Source organism: Microcebus murinus, chromosome 9 (genome assembly GCF_040939455.1).
Source record: "Microcebus murinus isolate Inina chromosome 9, M.murinus_Inina_mat1.0, whole genome shotgun sequence".
NCBI classification, from domain to species: Eukaryota; Metazoa; Chordata; class Mammalia; order Primates; family Cheirogaleidae; genus Microcebus; species Microcebus murinus.
Window position 1 is genome coordinate 29767770 of NC_134112.1, and position 21549 is coordinate 29789318.

General features: G+C 36.8%; 1 protein-coding gene across 1 annotated transcript in view; it reads right to left on the reverse strand.

Moving 5' to 3' along the window:
- Window positions 1–21549, reverse strand: part of DNAH11 (dynein axonemal heavy chain 11) — a 311756-nt gene that overhangs the window by 214990 nt on the left and 75217 nt on the right. Inside the window, exons 29-30 of the mRNA XM_076006379.1 lie at window positions 3871–4020; window positions 116–349 (exon numbers count right to left, since the gene is read on the reverse strand). Of these exons, the coding sequence (XP_075862494.1) occupies window positions 116–349; window positions 3871–4020 (384 nt within the window). The remainder of the gene's footprint in view (window positions 1–115; window positions 350–3870; window positions 4021–21549) is intronic.

Genomic DNA, 21549 nt, shown 5'->3' on the forward strand with positions numbered 1-21549 from the left:
TCTTCCTGCCATAGTGACTTGCATACAGAAGATGCTTCATAAATGATGAATGAATGAATGAATGAAGCTTACCTTAAGTTCCTTTAAGTCTCAAAACCACAACTCTATAAAATACCTGTTTTTTATGGAAATCCTTTAGGGCCGTTTCATAGCCTTCCTCCAGCCTATTGAAGGCTATTCCTACATCTGTAGTCCACCATATTTGTGAGCTGGTTAGTGCAACTTGAGCCGGGAAATCAAAAATCCACAGTTCCCTAGGTTTTTCCTCATAGGCCACTATAGCTTCTGTGATGGAATGACGCACTGTCTCTTGCATGGTCTGTTCAAGTTGCAGAAGCCATGTTTCCACCTTGAAAGCAATTGAAATGTTATAACACAGGCTTACCTATGGAAAAATGATAATTCCACCCTCACACTGGCTCCAAGGCCATGTGGACAATAAAGGCTCAGGTGGATTTATTTTAAATCCAGGTAGAAAACTACAAGAGGGATAACTCAAGGTGGAAGTTGAACAACTGATCCATGAAGTCTTTCTCACCAGGATACCGCTCATCTTATTTTACCTACCAGTTTGGCTAATACTATTCATCTCTCAGCTTTGAAAACAAGGAGATTCCAGACCAAGATTCCCCTCTGGTAATACACCGTGTTTTGAGAAACCAAATGTCACAGCCACCTATAGAGCTATGAGTCATATTCTAGAGCTTTGGGAATAATGAAATAGTGATTTTTCTTTTTAACAAAAAATGTATATTCTGATAAATTTTAAATGTACTGAAAATACTTCTCTAAAATCTTCATAGTTCTTAGCCTTAAGACAAAGTGTTTTCAGCAAGTATCTTAATTATATTCCCTACTGGTTCTAATCTTCACACTTGTCAGAAATTAGACAGCAGGAGAGTATAAGAGAGAGGACAACTGCTGACTTGTGAAAATTAATCTTTTTTAAAACTTTCAAGTTTATTTTGTTCCCACAAATATATCTTAGTCAATTCTCCATCCTATTCAATGTATTAATATTTTGTTGTATGAATCCACGTATCTTTTCCCATGGGATGATAACCTGTAACTAAAAGAATACATATACTATTTGCACATAGTTGACCATAGCAATGAAAATGACTAGAATAAATAGCATAATACATAAATTCCAAGGTCCACATGGGAGGGGAAGATGCTACAACTTATTTCTTTCCCAATCCTTGTGAAGATGGCAGCAGCATTTTTAGAATCTCTTCTCTGAGAATTGGGAAGGAGTGGTAAATTAGCTGACAACCATCTCTCTTGAAAGCAAAAGGAAGCATGTGCCTTGACAATGGCCCCAACATCTCTTATTAAGAGCTTTCCCCTCTGGCTTCATAGCTGTGCTTTGTCAACCTGCACAAGTTCAGATTAATCTGATGAGATCAGGTTGCTCTGATCTAATCAATGGGATCCTGTATCCTCTACCTTCATCACTAAGAGTGTCTCTTAATGTCACCAAGTAACAAGTTCCCTCAGCAAATCAATCATTATTTAAGCATCTCCCACACACTCTGGGACCCACATCCTCACTGCGGCCACCTGTCTTCAAGAACTTTCCAGTCTGTTTGGGAAGACCACACACGTGTGTATGTCAAGACATCAGCTCATGTTCCGATGACTATGTCAACAACAGCGATCTAACTGAGTATGATTTGAGAACAAAGCTCTTATGAGGTGCTCACTGGATCCTTCCCTTTTTAGTATTTCACAAGCAACCCTCTGTAATAACATTACCACCTCCCACTATCACTAAGTATGTGTATGTCCATTTTCTCAATGAGCCTAAGAGCTCCTCAAAGACAAGGGCCATATCTTGCTCATTTTTGAGTCCCCAAAAGCCTAACTTAGCGTCTGATACATAGTAGGCTTTCAATAAATACTTGCTAAATGAAATACAAATAGACTAAGTTGGGAGGAACTAATTATAAGAGTGCAGAAAAGGCAAAGGCTTTAAAAGCTTCTTTTTTATAAAACAAAGGCAATTAAAGGGTGACGTGTATATGTTCACAAGCCTCTAGCATAAGTCGCTTATACCGAATAAATTAGAGCACAATAAAAACTTTCGATATCAAGGGTTCTGGCTAGTGACAACCACATCCATCAGTCGGACCACCCCCTCCAGGCACCATGCCAGTCAGTGAGCAGTCTGCTAGAAGCGAGCAGACAGCAACACACTTTTTTTCAAGATAGTTTATGACGACTTTTTCTAATCATTATAATAATATCCTAAAAAGCCCAAGAGATCAAAAAATATATTCTAATCAAAGTATTCCACCATCTGCTTCTCCTTCATTTGGCAGGGCTTTTCTGGTACAATATTAAAAAGCAACAGAAAAGAGTAAAGAAACCCCTTATAAAGTAGGGTTGCAATCCTTTTTCTGCAAAGAACACTTTAAGGAACCTTGTCCCAACCCCAACGGTTCTCTGATAGGCTATTCCCTCAGTCACCCAGTGCATTAACCCAGGCTATACAAACATCATCATAAAAAGAATTGCAATTCTCAGAGAAGAGGTTCTAGGAATGCTGCTGACATCTTCACAAGGATAGGGAAAGAAATAAGTTGTAGCATCTTCAGCCTCCCATGTGGACCTTGGAATTTATGTATTATGCTATTTATTCTAGTCATTTTCATTGCTATGGTCAGCTATGTGCAAATAGTATATGTATTCTTTTAGTTGTAGGATATCATTGCAATTCTCCCATCAGGGGTGGGGAACCTGTGGCATTAAGGCCACATGTGGTTTTCTAGATCCTTAAGTGTGGCCTTCTGTAAAATTTGGATTCAGCCAAAACACTGCACTAAGAATCTACTAGGCCACATGTGGCCTTGATAAGGGAAACCCCCATCTATTACTTGGCACATCAGGCATTTGGAGACCTCTACCACTCTTGGAAGACCTACATCAGCATAATACTAACCTGTTACCTGGCCCCTCAACTAGTCTATTACCTGGCATCAGCATAACACTAAACCTATTATCTGACACATCAACTAACCTACACCTGATACTCCACCCCTCGGACCCCCCCAACTTAATAAAAGTGGGAAAAATCGGGTAGACAGGGCTCAGAATTTGGTGGTGAGGCCCCTCTGAGCCCACCGGCGAATTAACTTCGATTCTCTGACTTTCCACGTCCCAGCTGGTTTGTCCTCGGGACCACCCACTGTCACACTCACTGTAACAGCCTTAAGGCCACAGGTTCCCCAACCTTGCCCTCAATCGTCTGAATACACCCAAAGTGCTCTCAAATCATAATGAGCCATTCCTATGGATATACTGTGAAGAATATTTTTGAGGTGTCTGGCTATAAGAGAAGAGAGTAACTTAACTCTCTGTGCACATGATTATTAAGAGTACATGACACCAGCTTGGCAGACTGGATTTTATTTACCAGCAGCCACTTCCAATATCCACGATGGAATACTGAACCACGAAGCCTCTTTAAAACAAGCTTTACTGCAAGGTGCTGCTTCACTAGGACCCTTCTGTGTATCCTCTGAGCAGTGGTGAAAACAGAATACACTTTGTAGGTGACTCAGCCACTGGGTTGCATTTGCTCTAATTCTGGGGCCACTCATTCAACCTGTGACAGACCCTTCTGTCTAGTTCAGCTCCTAGCATCTCTGAGATCCTGCTGGGTATTGAAGCCAAATAAGCAAAAACTGGGACACGTGGCAGAATGGCCCTCTGTCACACTGCCTGTAGGTAAACAGGACTCTGTAAGCACAAAACTAACCGGAGCTTGATGTGACATGAGCTGTTATTTTGCTTGTTCAATTCAACCTTTAAAGAGCATCCTGAAAATACTCCCCTAGCATAGAAAAGCCCATAATCAAGTCTTACATGGCCTATGCAGTCACACTCGGCTTGGAATGGGACATACTCCTTTTCTTTGCTGTACATTCCAACTGCTCTGTGTGCAGAAACTTCCTGATGGTCTCCAAACTGCAGATCTGCGATGCTGTCAAAAAGTTTGGCAAGATGATGTGTTACCTAAAACAAGAATATTAGGACATATAAGAGCATTTCTTACTCTGGGTGTACTCTGGTAATCTAGAGATGATGGTATATGAAGTCGCAAAACTTCCTTTACAGAGTTGTCCCAAGATGTTTTTTTCTCAAAATAACAGTCACATTTAAAATTTCAGAGCTTGAAATGACCTTGATGGAGAAGTAGCCAAGCACTCTGGTCACATCATCACATATGGGTTGATGAATGCTTAAGATGCAAAGTGACCTGTTTTCTACTTGAAGGTTGGAGACTTACTCACTCTGGGCCATATTCCTGTGAACAATCATCCTGCTGGGACTTTTAGGGTTTTTTAAATTCAGTTTTATATCATTAGTCTATATTGTAAAAAAAAAAAAAAAAACTGCTAAAATATCTAAAACAAAAATGTAAATTAGATAAAATTTTACTCTTTACTTTTTGGGGGGTCTGATGTTATCACTTGATACTTTGATGGGTCCCATGGCATCCTTGGGACTCACCAAAGTAAATAGGATTTCCTGATTTTTGTTGATAGGGATTTTGAAGCTAAAATAGTAGGTAAATTCTCCAAGTCAACAGCATTAAAAGTAAGTGGCAGTTAGATTTTGAATCCACAATTCCAGGCCATGTTTATAAAGGTTAAATTCTTCTGGCTTCATAACCTCTTGTACCCTAAGTTTTACATTCCTCAAAAGAATTCCCAGTAAATAGCACATCGAACTCTATGCAGGTTCCAGATAATCTGGGGGGGGGGAAAAAACCCACATCAAATTGGAAGACAAAATATCAGCATTTGTTTTGCTAGAGGCCAGTCTGAAGAAGAAAACCTAACTAGTCTCCAAACACAACCCCTAAATTAGCAACACTTATTCATCTAGTCACATCAGCAGCGACCAGAACAGGCCTCCCTCCCACCCCCCCACTCCCCACCCCCCATCCCCCCTTGGGGAGTACTGCCCTATGTCTTTGCTATGGAGGAAAGGAGAGGAAAACACATTTTCTGTAGGTAAACTCACCCCCAAGGAGGAGGAGGAGAAAGACTTTAGGAATAAGGTATTATCTTTCTTGGAACAGACTGAGAAAAGGGCAGAGATCACAGCAGAGGAAGCATCAGGAGTGGGAATAAACATTCCCTCCTTATACACAGTGCAGATAAAAGCTGCTAAGTGAAAAACAGTTTGTGGTTCATCAGCAATTTAAACATAGAATTACCAATGATCCAGAAATTCTACTCCTAGGTATGTACCTGAAAGAGTTGAAAATAGGAGACTCAAATAATTATTTGTACACCATGTTCGTAGAGGTATTATTTACATAGCCCAAAGGTAGAAACCACCCAAATGTCCATCAAACAATGAATGGGTAAACAGATTGTAGTATATCCCTACAATGGAGTATTGCTCAGCTATAAGAAGGAATGCGGTACACACTACAACATAGATGAATCTTGAAAATATCAAGCTAAATGAAAGAAGCCAGTCACAAAAGACCATATATTATATGATTCCATTTATATGAACTATCCAGAATAGGTAAACCCACAGATAACAGCACCTTGGTAGTTGCTAGGGGCTGGGGGAAGGGGCTATGAGAAGTGACTGACTACCTTAATGGATAAGAGGTTTTATTTCGGGGTGAAAATGTTTTGGAACTAGGTAAGAGGTGGTAGTTGAACAACATTGTGAATGTACAAAATGCTATGGAATTTTACACTTTAAAATGGTTAATTTTATGTTATATAAATTTCACCTCCATAGAAACAAATACATAAAATTAGAGCTATTGATAATCAGAGGATAGTTTGAAGTGATAGAACATTTCCCAGCATATAGGCTCTCTCTCTGTAACAAGTTTTCTTGAAATATCAACTTTAGCTGGACTTGATACTTATATAATAGCAGCTTCTAGAAACAACAGCAACCTGCCTAAATTTTCTGCATGACGAGACCAAAGCCGTATTGGTAGGGAATTCCTTAAGGGTGATTTAATCTTTGAAGCTTTTAGCCTTTTCATTTGTGCTGCATTTGCAGTTTTAGTATTAAAGAAAATCACAGCAAGAAGTCTTCTGAGTTTAAAATAGATGAGTTTTTGAGACTCTCGCTTACTTTAAACATAGACAGAGTGGTGGCCGACTGATCACAGCTTGGGTTATCATATCCTCCTCTATCCCTCTACATTACCCAAAGGACATCTCTGCACAGAAAGTCTCTCCAATAATCTAACAATTCACTCGCACAGCAGAAGTGGCCAGGAAGTGCACAGATGTTGAATGGCTGCTGCTGTGTTATGGGCCTAGATAATATTCAATTGAAAAGCCTCAGGATAAATGAGACCTCAACCATCAGATACCCTCACACATTATTGCCTTGGTGAGAAAATAATTCTAAAAGAACTTTTGGCTCTGTAGTCACTCAGTCAGTGACCAGGAAATGCAACCCTTACTGCCTGGAGTTCTCCCATTACTTATACCTGGCAGGGTTAAAGTTGGATGTTTTTAATACTCTGTTTTCTGCCTAAAGTTTGTGAGGGATCAGGACTAATTTAATATGGACCCTATTTCCCTTAGATTTGTTCTATTTTCTATAAGATCTCTTTGAGTTTGTTAGCACAAATTTAAAACTCCTTCTTCCTAGTTAGCTCTTTGGAAAGACATTTCTTTTACAACTATCATACAAGGAATACATGAAAAACTAATACTTCGTAGGCCGCTCTTTTGACAACTCTTAAGATTAAGGATTTGAACACTTCATACCATAAAAAAGAGCCAATAACTTCATGATATGTTTTAAGTACATTTCTAAAAGGGCAGTAATGAAAATTTGAACGTTATTTTGTGAGTTTACAGTAAATTAGGTGTATCCACCCACTAATGAATACAGGCAATCTTGGCTTGGTGCAGTAGTAATGGCATCATCAAAACGACCCCATGAGCTGAAATCACACCAGGCGGTCTTAACAATCAATGGGAAAACCTATGGTTGTGAATGACCTTTAAACATTTTTGTCAAAACTTTCAAATCTCTCTTATTGTTGCTCATAAATGTATAGAGAAATGGAAAAAAACTGTTACCTAACATTTAGTACAGTGCAATTTAAAATATCAAACACATTGACATTTGTTTTCTTTGTAGAAAACTTATCAAGAGTAGTTTGAACAGTGTTGCCACCTTCTCACATCATAACTTAATAAGGTATGGAAAAGAGCACCTTTTCTATCCCTTGGAAAACTTTCATGCTGCTAATTTGGATCAGCCACTGTTTTGTCCTTTAAGCTTTCAATGTCCTGAAATTTCTTTCAAAGTTTCTTGAACGTGAAGTTATTTTTTGTTATTGTTTTGGGTTCCCCCCACCCCACCTCCCCCTCTGCCATCACTTCCTCTGGGACACGTTCACCCTTTTTTATCACAAGCACCATTCTATATATGCCCCAAAGTTCATTTTCACGAAGTTCCCCTGGCTGCATATCTAGACTCTCCCAAATGACACAGAATCATCATTCCTAGACAGCTTTTCTCCTGTAACTCCTACCTATGTTTGATTCAAATTTCCCTTCTAGCATTATCAATTTCCATTTCTTTGTTACATTGTTCAACTTTGTTACCAATTTACTGTTTGTTATCTATTGTTATAAGATGTAACACAGGTTCATCATCAGGACAAGGGGGTCGTGGAACTACAAGCTTAGCTGCCTGTGAACTGAATAATAGATGCACAGTCGCTTGCTACTGTCAGAATCTGAAATACGTGACGTGATTGGCCACTGATTACAATGCACATCTGTTATTTGGGCAGTGATTTTCACGGAGTGAGGGGTTAAGTGATCAAGTTTGCCCTTTATGCAATCACTCAGTTAATGTGCCCCAGTATCTGAAGTTTGAACCACGTTTTCAGGGCACTAGTTTTTCGTAACCAATCACTGGTAACTGAAATCCACACATGTCAGAACTGTGCACAGGAAGAGTCTCTTACTAAATGTGAGAACTTACATTTATCTACCTGTATGTAAAGTTGAAAATATTTACTCATCTAGGTAATTTTATAATTTAAAATACACACTGATACAAAGATCAGTTGATCTACCCTTCATGACTTACAGCTGTTGTTCATGGAGAAAATAAAGGGAAGAAAGATGAAATTACTATAGTTTACAATTACATTCTCAAACCTTACTTTCTACTTGTACCTAACTTCATGTTTGTTCTCACCTACCTAAGGATGTGCAGCTTCCTAAATGGAATATGACATACCCAAAGGCGAGAGCCACTCCTGACCTGGTGAGCCCCTCAGGCTTCATTCCTATGTATTCATTAACTCACTTATTCATAATGATGATGTGTTCACAATAGTAACATTTGTGAGAATAATAATGACCAAATGTAGGCAGTCCTGTCTTTTGTAGATAGTATCCTCTAGAATTATATGGAATGAGTCCATTATTTTTACTTGTGTAAAAATTTAAGGTAATCTGTCAGAATAGTAAATAGTTGTATTTTTTTTAATTATTAATGCTCAGTATTGGAGATGGTACAGCATTGGGAAATGGGCATGCAATTGAGGGTTGAGTCTAAATCTGCAAAAACTTTCTAGAAGTTGGTTAAATCAGTGACAGCACATTCTTTTTTTTTTTTTTTGAGACAGAGTCTCACTTTGTTGTCCAGGCTAGAGTGAGTGCCGTGGCGTCAGCCTAGCTCACAGCAACCTCAAACTCCTGGGCTTGAGTGATCCTTCTGCCTCAGCCTCCCGAGTAGCTGGGACTACAGGCATGCACCACCATGCCCGGCTAATTTTTTAAATATATATCAGTTGGCCAATTAATTTCTTTCTATTTATAGTAGAGACGGGGTCTCGCTCTTGCTCAGGCTGGTTTCGAACTCCTGACCTTGAGCAATCCGCCCGCCTCGGCCTCCCAAGAGCTAGGATTACAGGCGTGAGCCACAGCGCCCGGCCGACAGCACATTCTTAAAATGAAAACTTTTACAGCTATTAAACATCACACTGTAGAAGAATATTTCAATTTTGATTAAGTATATATGTTATAGCATATATAGAGATATAAAAAACTATGATCACTCAAAAATAGCAACTAGGAGTATGTTAATCTCATTTTTTTCTATGTATTTCTATATTTTTCAAACTTTCAGTAATGAACATGCAATTACTTACATAATCCAGATTTGCTTACCAAAAATAAAACCATAGTATATATTTTATAATTTAAATTTCTACTTATCAATATAACTTAGGTTACTGCATACAGGGCTGATTCTGTCTTTCGTAAAATCTCTTACATGCATATACTGTATAATGTTATATCAATGTGTTTACAACACAAATGCTGGGTTTTTTAAAATAAACTTTCAAAAATTGAAATACGCATTAATATAAATGGAAAAAATGTGTGTACAGCCTAATAAATTTCAACAAAGTGAACCTTTTTTTTTTTTAATTTTGGCATATTATGGGAGTACAGATTTTAAGGTTTCAATAAATGCCCTTTCCCCCTCCCCCCCAAGTCTGATCCTCCAGCATGAACATCCCTCAGATGGTGCACATGTCACTCATTATGTATGTATATACCCGCCCCCTCTCCCCTCCCCCTCCCTCCTCCCCAAGACCCTATTACTGTAGTACCTATGAGTCCACTTAGGTGCTACTCAGTTAATACTAGTTTGCTGGTGAGTATATGTGGTGCTTGTTTTACCATTCTTGGGATACTTCACTTAGTAATATGGGTTCCAGCTCTAACCAGGAAAATATAAGATGTGCTATATCACCATTGTTTCTTAGAGCTGAATAGTACTCCATGGTATACATATACCACATTTTATTAATCCATTCTTGGATTGATGGGCACTTGGTTGTTTCCACAGCCTTGCGATTATGAATTGTGCTGCTATAAACATTCAAGTGCAGGTGTCTTTTTTGTAGAGTGTCATTGGATCTTTTGGATAGATGCCCAGTAGTGGGATTGCTGGATCAAATGGTAGATTCATTTGTATTGCTTTAAGGTATCTCCATATTGCTTTCCACAGAGATTGCACTAGTTTGCAGTCCCACCAGCAGTGTAGGAGTGTTCCTCTCTCTCCACAACCACGCCAGCATTTGTTATTTGGAGACTTTTTGATAAAGGCCATTCTCACTGGAGTTAAGTGATATCTCATTGTAGTTTTGATTTGCATTTCCCTGATGATTAGAGATGATGAGCATTTTTTCATATGTTTGTTGGCCATTCTTCTGTCTTCTTTAGAAAAGTTTCTGTTCAAGTCCTTTGCCCACTTTTTAATAGGGTTATTTGATTTTTTTCTTCCTGATTTTCGTGAGTTCTAAGTATATTCTAGTTATCAGCCCTTTATCGGATACATAGGATGCAAAAATTTTCTCCCATTCTGTAGGTTGTCTGTTTACTTTCATGACTGTTTCTTTGGCTGTGCAGAAGCTTTGTAGTTTGATCATGTCCCATTTATTTATTTTTGTTGCTGCTCTGATTGCCTTTGGGGACTTCTTCATAAACTCTTTGCCTAGGCCGATGTCTAGGAGCGTGTTTCCAACATTTTCCTCTAGAATTCTAATAGTTTCATAACTTAGGTTTAAACCTGTTATCCAGCGTGAGTTGATTTTTGTGAGAGGTGAAAGGTGTGGGTCCTGCTTTAGCCTTCTACAAGTGGCTATCCAGTTTTCCCAGCACCATTTATTGAAGAACCTGACTCTTGTGATCCCCAAGATTAAGGAGTAGAATCCCAGCACCTAGAAGACTCCTTATGGTCCATGCCAGTTATTACTCCTCTAAAAATGGACATTATCTTTCAAAAATATGGATATTATCTTTACAAAATTGAATTCACACAGTATGTACTCTTTTGCACCTGCCTTCTGTTGTTCAACATTATGTTACTGAGGTTTATTCACATTAGGTATAGCACTGGTTTTTATTTTCATTGCTATATGGTATTACATTGTATGTATTATACATAACACAATATAGTTAGCCATTCTTCTGTTAAAGGACATTTAGAGTGTTTCCTGTTTGGGGCTATTATACATAATGAGGCTATGAAAATTCTTATAAACCTTTTTTGCTTCATATATGTATGCATTTCTACTGAAAAGATGAATTGTTGGGTAATAATGTATGATTATATTCATATATAGAAGATACTATTTGTGTTTTTTTTTTCTGAGTGGCTGTACAAATTTAGTCCCAATGGCTAGATACAAACATTCCCCATGACTCTACAACCTTACCATGATTTAATATTGTGAGTTTTAATTTTAGCCTTTTGGTGGGTTTGATCTTGATAATCTCATTATGTGAGCAAGTGTATGCATTTTTCAAATCCCAAATCATAAATTGAGAAATTATCTATACAAATTAAAAAGAGGGGGACATGAAGACTAGGCAGAGCATTTCTGGCAAATAAAAAGTCAGAAACACAGCAATTTATGATGTTTTCACCAGTTCCCCCATAGTGACTGATGCCAAAACAATGTCAACAGCTGATATCAAGATATCTTCAGGAAGGAAAAAACAAAACAAAAATTAAAAAGAAAAAAGAAATAAAACAGAGAAGTCTAGCTCCATAGACTAGTATTTTTCATTAATTAATTTTTTGCTTTTTGTTCCTTCAAATTTCAAGTAAAACCTTTTATTTTAAATCAGTAACACATAAAATCCTTGATATTGTTGAACATGTATTCATGTACTTATATATGTATATGTGAACATGTAACTAACACATATCAATTAACTTTTGCAGCATTACAAACCATCCCAAAATTTAATGGCTTAAAATAGCAACAATTTCATGGCTCACGATTCTGTATGTTGGTTTGGGGTTGACTCAGCTAGACCCAAGCAGGCTCTCTCCTATGCTTGGCCTGCTAGTGATCAGGTGCTTCTCTCACAGGTGTGACAGTTGTCCAGCCAGTGGCTTTGGCATGAGCATGTGTTTCCTATCATCCAGCAGCTAGTATTGATTCATTCATGATAGGCTGGTCACAGGCTTCCAAAGAGCAGCAAGAGGACAAGCTCCAGAGCATAAAAGTTTTTCAAGCTCTTGCTAATGATACAGTGGTCAAAACAAGTCACATGGCAACCCAACTGGCAAAATAGGCTCCACTGCTTGACGAAAACTTGATGAAAAACTGCACAATCATATTGAAAGGGCACAGATGCAGGGAGGAAAAGAATTTGTGGCCATTTTCACAATATTGTATGTTAAGTACTTTTCTCGGTTCTTTATGCACTTTGTTTTTCTTGTTACTCAGAAGACAAAAAGACAGTACACCTACTACTTTCCCCCAGTTTGTATATGAGAAAATTAAGGCTCAGAAAAGTAAAGTCATAACATAGCCAGTCATCAGCAGAACCGGTATTTAAACTCAGATCTATATGCTTTCAAAGTTTCCATCCTTTCTGTACCATTCTGCCTTCTGATGAATGGCTAATGTGCCTCTATCGTCTAGTTCCATGTAGTTAATATTTCGGTGTTCATAATCTTTTTGTACAGATCCAGATTTTCATCTGGTATTATCTTCCTTCTGCTTGAAGAACTTCCCTTAAAACATTTCTTGTAGTGCCAGTCTGCTGGTGGTGAGAGCTTTCAGCTTTTCAGTGTCTGAAAACATCTTTATTTTGCCTTCATTTGTATAAGATAGTTTCACTGGGCAAAGAATTCTAGGTTGACAGATGTTTTTTTCTTTTGGTACGTTAAAGTTGTTGCTCTACAGTCTGCTCATTTGCATTGTTCCCAATGGGATGTCTGTTGTCATCCTTATGTTTCTTTCTTTGTATATAATTTGGCTTTATGGATGATTTTGAGATTTATTTATCATTGACTTTCACTGATATGAGCAATTTGGTGTAATTTTCTTCATGTTTCTTGTGTTTGGGCTCATTAAGTTTCTGAATTTGTACTTTTCATCAATTTAGAGAAATTTGGTGGTTGTTTTAAAAATATTTTTTGTCTCCTTTCTTGTCCCTATTTTGGGAAGTCGAATTACACATACAGAACTTTCTTATATTTTCCACATCTCTATTTAACTTCTTGGAAACATATGGAAAATAGATATAACTTTTAATGTCCTGTTGACCAATTCTAAAATCTGTGCCAGTGCCAGGTCAGTTGTAATGTATTTGTTTTTTTCATGGGTCGAATATTCCTGCTTCCTCACATGCCCAGTTATCTTTAATGAGATGCCAGACATTGTGAACTTTACCTTGCTGAATATATTTTTTTCACTCCTATATTCTTGAATTTTATTCTGGGATGCAGGTAAGTTACTTAGAAACAGTTCCATCCATTTGGATCTCGCTATTAAGACTTGTTTGGCAGGCTTAGAGTCTAGTCTAGTCTAAGGCTAACTATTCCCCATTACCAAGAAAGACTAAGTACTGTAACTCATCAATTATAAAGGTTTTGAGTCTAGTTAGTGGAAACAGGCACTATTTCTAGCCCTGTGAGAACACTAGGCACTCTCCCCTCTAATCCTTTCAGATGGTTCTTTCCCCAGGATTGGGTAGTTTCCCTACACATCTGCACTACTCAGCATTCTGCTTAGTACTCAAGGGAGCCCCTCCATAAGTCTCTGGAGTTCTCTTTCTACACCTCTTTCCTCTTTGGTGTTCTTTTCTGCAAACTTTACCCAGAGACAGTCTGCAGACTGTACCCAGAGAACCTCACGTTCTGTCTGGGTTCTCCTTCATGTACCGTGGCCTGGAACCTCTCCAAGGCAGCAATCTAAGACAATCATGAGCTCACCTCATTTATTCTGAGTCTGTTATGAATCACAATTCTCTACTGTTTGATGTCAAGTGTCTAGAAAGCTACTGTTTTATATATATTTTGAAATGTTTGCTTGTCTTTTTATACATATTTTGGTTTATATATATGTTTGTTTTATATATATGTTTATACATATAAATATGTTATCTATACATATATATGTGTGTGTATATATATATACATATATATATACATATATATACACATATATATATATATGTGTATATATATATATATGTTATATGAAATGCAGATTAAAACCACAATGAGAGAGAACATTTCTGCTTCTGGCCACAATGGAATAACAGAAACTGGACTTACTCTCCTACCTGAAACAACCAAACATATATTTCTCTAATGACAAAGTTGAGCAACCTTTCTTATATTTACTTAGCCATTAGAATACCTTCTTTTGTGAACTGCTTAAGTATTCTGCCCACTTTTATACTGGATTATCTGTCTTCGTTTTTTTGTAGGAGTTGTTTATATATTTTACATGCCAGTCTTTTGTTTAATGTATGGCAAACATCTTTTCCCACTCTGTGGCTTATGTCATTAGTTTCTTAATGGTATATTTTGATAAACCAAAGTTTTAAAATTTTAACATAGCTTAATCCATTACATTTTCCTTAACAGTTAATATTTATCTGTCCAATTTAAGAGATTTTGTTTATCCCGAGATCATGAAGACATCCTTCCTCATATATGTTGAACATAATTTCATTGTTTTACCCTTTACATTTAGAACTACATCCACCTGGAATTGATTGTTTAGATATGATATGTGTTAGATTCCCTTTTCCCCATCCTAGCAAATTTATATCCAGTTGACCTTTGAACTATTTCTTATTGTTGTTTGATTCTCTGGCTAATAACCTCTTTAGAGGAGCCTGAATTCCACCTTTTTCTTTAATTTTCTTTATTTATCTTCTTTCAAGTTACATGAGACTGATGGAAGCTCTGATCAGCTTCTCAGACGCTTGGTCACGTCTGTGAGTCGTCAAATGTCCAAGTGGAAAAGTAGTCCCAAATGTCTTTGTGCTTTCCTTCTGCTCACATCTAAGCCCCTGAAATCTTGACTTTTCTTCAATGCTCTTTAAGTGCTCTTCAAGGCATTTAAACAGATTTAGTTATATATTTTATCCAGAGTTTCTCGCTTTTCCCAGAAATAATGGTACTCTGTTATAAGTTAATCTGTCATAGCTACAAGTTCCACCCATTGAATTTAAGCTGTAGCTGAACAAATTCTATCAAGTGACATCAAACCAAGGCTGAGACTATAACAGTTTTAGATTCCACAGAAGGGCCTAGAACTCCTTGCTGGCGGGACCCTACATTTATAATATTTCATTTTTGGATCTCATAACCTTAAAGACATTCTACTTTAGTCTGACATTATAATAACGCTGATGTCGTTGTGTAACTTATAAATTGGCAATGGAGAGATTTCCAATGAAGAAGTTACAATAGAAGCATTGGCAACACATTTGCAAAATGAAAAAAATTACATGTTGTTATACAACTGGTGATTATTAATCATTTGGAAAGGATAATCATAGATAATCTCCATTGGATATATAATTTATGACATACTTATTTAAAAACTAGATTCTCTATTTTCTTGTCACATACCTATATATGCCTAAACCCCTAGTTATCAGGTTACCTTTACACAAAGGCATCCATCTAAAATATGATATATTTGTAAGCCAAGCCAAGCAGAGTTGCTCTCACTTGGTAGTTTCTCTGAGAAACTACACATTCATGAGCAGCTTCTATTCCTTGTTACTCAGTTGAAGGTAAATAGAGCCAAGGGCAAGATGGTCATGGCCATGACCTCTTCTGTGTCAGTTTCCTTCTGCTCCTTCTTTCCCATTCTTTCTTCAGCCCAACCTAAACCCCTCCCCTCCACTTCTGGTACCTAATGTCCTCCCAGCTTTCTACTTCCTCCAGCAAAGTTAAGAGTATTTAACTGATTGTATTTCAATGAGTACAATGAATGTACTCATTCATTCATGCATGCCCTAAACTAACCATTTGTATTTTGAGCCTCTTTCCTCTTAATTGTCTAAAGAAGAATAGCCTCTTGCCAGTGAAGGTTATGGCACACTATGAATTGAGCTGCCTTCTCTTGATTCCTGAAATTCATGTGCTGAGATACTTTTATGCTACCATGAAGATAACCAAATGAAATCTCTATATAAAAACATACTGGGGTGGGGGGGGGAATGTGAGGTCTAGATATTTGTCCCTTTAAGATGCAGCAGTGCTTTTTATCACCTAACACTAAGCTCGTTTCTCACAAGCACCTTTCTGAATACCAATATTTATAGTCTGTTAGAGCTATCAGTTGAGTGCCATCTGTCTCATCGCTAAAATTTAGAGGATTTCTCCAAAGACAAGTTGCCAGATTTTCTTTTATGTGGATTGGTGTGGATGCCCTTGAAGGACATTTCTTGATGAAATTATTAAGCATTCCTGAGGATATGTACTTTTGATTTTGTCATTTTAGAGACTGCATCATGGCCTCAATTGCTACAGCTGTAACTTTCTGGCAATTACATTAAAACATTAAAAAAAAAAGGTGAAATTAATTTTAATGTATTTTATTTAACCTAGTATATCCAAGATATTATCATTTCAACATGTGATTAATATAAAAATTATTGAGATATTTTATTTCTTTTCTCTGTAGTAAGTCTTTGAAACCAGGTGTGCATTTTATATTTACAGCACATTTCAATTTGTATTTTCCATAAGAAATACTTGATTTATATTTAGATTTCATAAAATATGCAAAGGCAAAGGTAGATTCATACATTCAAGTTGTTTCAAACATACATTTTCCAACAACTGAATCAAATATCAGTTTTTCATATTTAAATAGATAAAAATTTATTGAAATTAAAAAGTCAGTTCCTGGATTGCCACATTTGAAGCACTCAATAGCCACATGAAGCTCATGGTTACTCCATTAGAAGCATACGAATAGCTGATTGCATTAAAACCCGGAAAGTTTGTCTTTCTTTAGCACAGCTCCATTATAGAGAAGCTTCTTATAAGCTAGTCTTTATGAGAAGTTAAACATCTCATAGTGGATGAGGGAAGAGGAAACGTACAAACTCTTATAGGACATAAAGATCTTTCACATGAATAGGTATCAGTAGCTAAAGACATCCTGACCCCCGAAAGTTGTCAACTATTTTAAGGTACTGCATAACAACTTGGAAGGACACAAAAGGGTAAACTGATTTTAACTATACTAATTCAGTTGAAAAACACAAATGGATGTTTTTCTAAGAGGGGAAAAAAAACCAAAGACTGTTAGTACTGAATCATGTAAGGACTTCAAACAAGTTGCACATAACTATTGCACCATGTCAATAATGAATCCTGCAAGTACACTGTTATTTCTGCAGCAACTACCCGAGAGTTTTATCATTGAAGTTGCACAGCATTTATATCCACAGTCCTTTAGATAACCTATGCCCTTGGAAGAGGAGGCCAGGCTGAATTCTGGGGGGAGAAAATCTTTAACACATTGACTGCCACATTAGAAAAAAAATCTTTTTTCCCTTGGAGCCACAGTGTTTTATTAAAACAAAATGTTCCTTTCTAACTTGTTACTTTTTATTGTCTTCTGTGTGAGTTACATGCAATGCAATACACATTTTTAGAATTTTCAATATTAATTGTAACAATGAGAACATCCACAAGTAAGATTTTCATGAACCAACTACAGGGTTTGCTTCATGCAGCCCCAGGGCTCAAAACTAGCCTGAGTTAAATACAACTCACATGGCAGTCAATGTGTTAAAACTTGACCTTAACCAAGCTTACTAATAGCTAATAATCACCGAAGGCATCCTAGATGCACCAGTTTTATCACTCTGACATTCCAACTCAAGTATCTTAAATTGGGAATTTCTGCTTACAGAATGGGGGGTGTAGCGAGATCAGACCTCCCTGGCTGATGTGTTCAGGCTGATTAAATTCCACAATTAACTAGAGAAACTCTCTCTTGGACCAACACTCTTAAATTGAGTGTGGGTGGGTAGAGGAGGGGGTCCTGAAGAATTCAAGTCATTCACAAGATGTCAAGATGAGTTATCTGCTCACAAAGAGTGCCTTTTATGGGGATATTGCATTGTTACCCCACAAGCTGCAGTTGCCATGTTATCTCAGTCACACTACAGGGAACACATTCAGGAATGTTAACACAAAAGACATAGATGGAAAAGCCGTGTGTGGTGGTCTGAAACTGATTCTGATATTGAAAAGAGGCTAAGACAGTGAAGCAAGGCCATGCTATCTGGCATAACTGCCAAAAGCATTAACTATGCCAATAGTCAGCAACCAAGGATTCAGAATGCAAGTTGAATTTGCAGAACCATTTCTTTCAGGGAAAGAAACTGACTATGGCTCTAGGTGACTCATATTGCCCTTCACTCCTTCTCAATCCCCTTCTTCAACAAGTCACTCTTGGATGGTTATTTGCAACACAAAGGCTGCCAAATACTCTTTATAATAATGGACCTTTAGTAATAGTGTGATAGCATTTTTGTGAATTTGGATTGTTCAAAGTTTAAATAGTGTAAGCAAAAAGTACTCAATAAAAATCACATTTTGAGCACAATTTGAAATGATATGAATCTCCTCAAAATTTCAAACTATATCAAAAACCTAATTATTTCAAAGCTGAGGGTCAGAACTGTAAACCATGTTTACTCTATAGCCACATGGCCAACCCCTTTAGCTGGTAAGCAGAAATACCCATCTCCTTTTGCTAGGATGGTGGCATTTTGTTGGTATGCTAGCATTCATTAACACAGCTGTGAGAGATTTTGGAGAACTCCATTTTGTGATTTTAACATTCAGCTTCATCATAATTTAAAATCTTTTTAACATCTTATATTATCCAGTCATTCATTAATGGAAGTGTACTATAATACATGTACTGAGTAATGTACAGGAAATTCAGGGATTTAGAATGTATGATTAAACTGCTATGAATGAGGTAGGCAAGGTGACTACCACAATAAGTGTCACTAATAATTGAAAAGCTAGCAATCTGTAAAATATTAATATCAAAGTCATGCTATAAAATAATAAGGAGGATTTAAAAAGTACACCTTTGACGTTTGCAAAATAACTTAGCCTCAGGGACACAAATACTGTGAATCAGCATGTTGCTTGGCTAAACATAACTTAATTCTTGGCATTAAGTATTTTTTGATAACTTAAAAGGAGGGTGAAAAACTAAAAGTCTTTCCTCTAAGATCTGGAACAAGACAAGGATGCCCACTTTCACCACTCTCATTCAACATAGTACCTGAAGTCCTAGGTAGGGTAATTAGATAAGAGAAAGAAATAAAGGCATACAAATTAGAAAGGAAGAGTTCAAATTATCTTTGTTTGCAGACAGTATGATCTCGTATTTAGAAAAATCTAAAGCCTTTACTAAAAAAACTATTGGAACTGATAAACAAATTCAGTAAAGTTGTAGGAAACAAAATCAACATACAAAAACCAGTAGCATTTCCATATGCCAACAGTGAACAATCTGAAAAAGAAACCAAGAAAACAAACCCATTTACAATAGCATATATATATTATATAAATACCTCAGAATAAACTTAACCAAAGTAGTAAAAGATCTCTATAATGAAAACTATAAAACATTGATGGAAGAAATTGAAGAGGCCACACACAAAAAACTGGAAAGACAATCCATGTTCATGGACTGGAAGAATCAATATTGTTCAAATATCCATACTACCCAAACCAATTTATAGATTCAGTGCAATCCCTATGAAAACACCAATGACATTCTTCAGAGATAGAATAATCCTAAAATTTATATAGAACCACAAGAGACTCAGAATAACCAAAGTCATCTTGCACAAAAAGAACAAAGCTAGATGAATCACATTACCTCACTTCCAATTATACTATAAAGCTACAGTAACCAAAACAGCATGATATTGGCATAAAAACAGATACATAGAGCAACAGAACAGAATTAAGAACCTAGAAATAAATTCACACATTTATACTCAACTCATTTTTGACAAAGGTACTAAAAACATACACTGGGGTAAGGACAGTACCTTCAATAAAAGGTCCTAAGAAAACTGGATATCCATATGCAGAAGAATGAAACTAGACCCCCATCTCTTGCCATACACAAAAATCAAATCAAAAATGGATTAAAAGTTAAATTTAAGACCTGAAACTGTGTAAGTTTTCTTCTACTAGAAAGAAAACATGGAGGAAACACTATGAGACATTGGTCTGGGCAAAGATTTCCTGAGTAACACCTAAAAAGCACAGGCAACCCAAGCAAAAGGAAAAAATGGGATCATATCAAGCTAAAAAGCTCCTGCACAGCAAAGGAAAAATCACCAAAGTTAAAAGATGAGTCAAGTTAAGAGTGGGAGAAAATATTTGCAAGCTACACATCTGACAAGTAATTAATAACTATAACATATAAGCAGCTCCAACAACTTGATAGGAAAAAACCAATAATCTGCTTTAAAAATGGGCAGATGATCTGAAAAGACATTTCTCAAAAGAAATCATACAAATAGCCAAGAAGTATATGAAAAAATGCTCAACATCACTAATCAGAGAAATGCAAATCATAACTACAATGAGATATCTTCTCATCCCAGTTAAAATGCTTTTATTGCCAAAAGATAGCAATAATAAATGCTAGCAAGGACACAGAGAAAGGGGAGCCCTCAAATAGAGTTTATGGGGATGTAAATTAGTATAGCCACAATGGAGAACAGTATGGAAGTTCCTCAAAGATCTAAAAACTGAACTACCATATGATCCAACAATTCCACTGCTTGGTATATATCCAAAAGAAATAAAATCAGTACATCAAAGAGAGATTTGCACCCCCAAGTTTATTGTAGCACTATTCACAATAGCCAAGACATGGAATCAACCTAAGTTCATTCATCAATGGATGAATGAAGAAAATGTGGCACATATACACAATGGAATATAATTCAGCCATAAAAATTACTAAAATCCTGCCATTTGCAACCACATGGATGGAAGTGGAGGACATAATGTTAGGTGAAATAAACCAGACACAGAAAGACAAATATCCCATGTTTTCACTTCTAAGTGGGAGCTAAAATGAAATTGAACTCATGGAGACAGAGAATAGAATGATGGTTACCAGAGGCTGGAAGGGTAGTGGAAAGTGCAAGATACAGAGGAGATGGTTAATGGGTGCAAAACCACAGTGATTATAGTTAACAATAATTTATTGCATATTTTAAAATAACTATAAGAGTGGAATTGGAATGTTCCTAATACAAAGAAATGATAAATGCCTGACGTGATGGATATACCAATTACCCTGATTTTATCATTACACATTGTATGCCTATACAAAAACATCACACATACTCCATAAACATGTATAACTGTTATGTATCCATATAAATCAAAAATGAAAAATTTAAAAATAAATAAAAGGAGCGTGAAGAGAGCTGGTGACAAGAATATACTGAGTGATTTGCTCCTCCAGCACCAGCCTAGGACAAAAAAAGTCACTGGGTATTTGTACATTCTGAAGAAAGCAGACATGGGTTAGGACAGGTTAGTTCCTCCAGGGTTTGGTAAGACACATCTCAATACCCTACCCTCATCTACCTCCATGCACCCCTTCTATGGAAAGTACTGCAAGGAGGAGGGAAGAAGAGGAGGGCGTCCTCACAGCTGTGAATT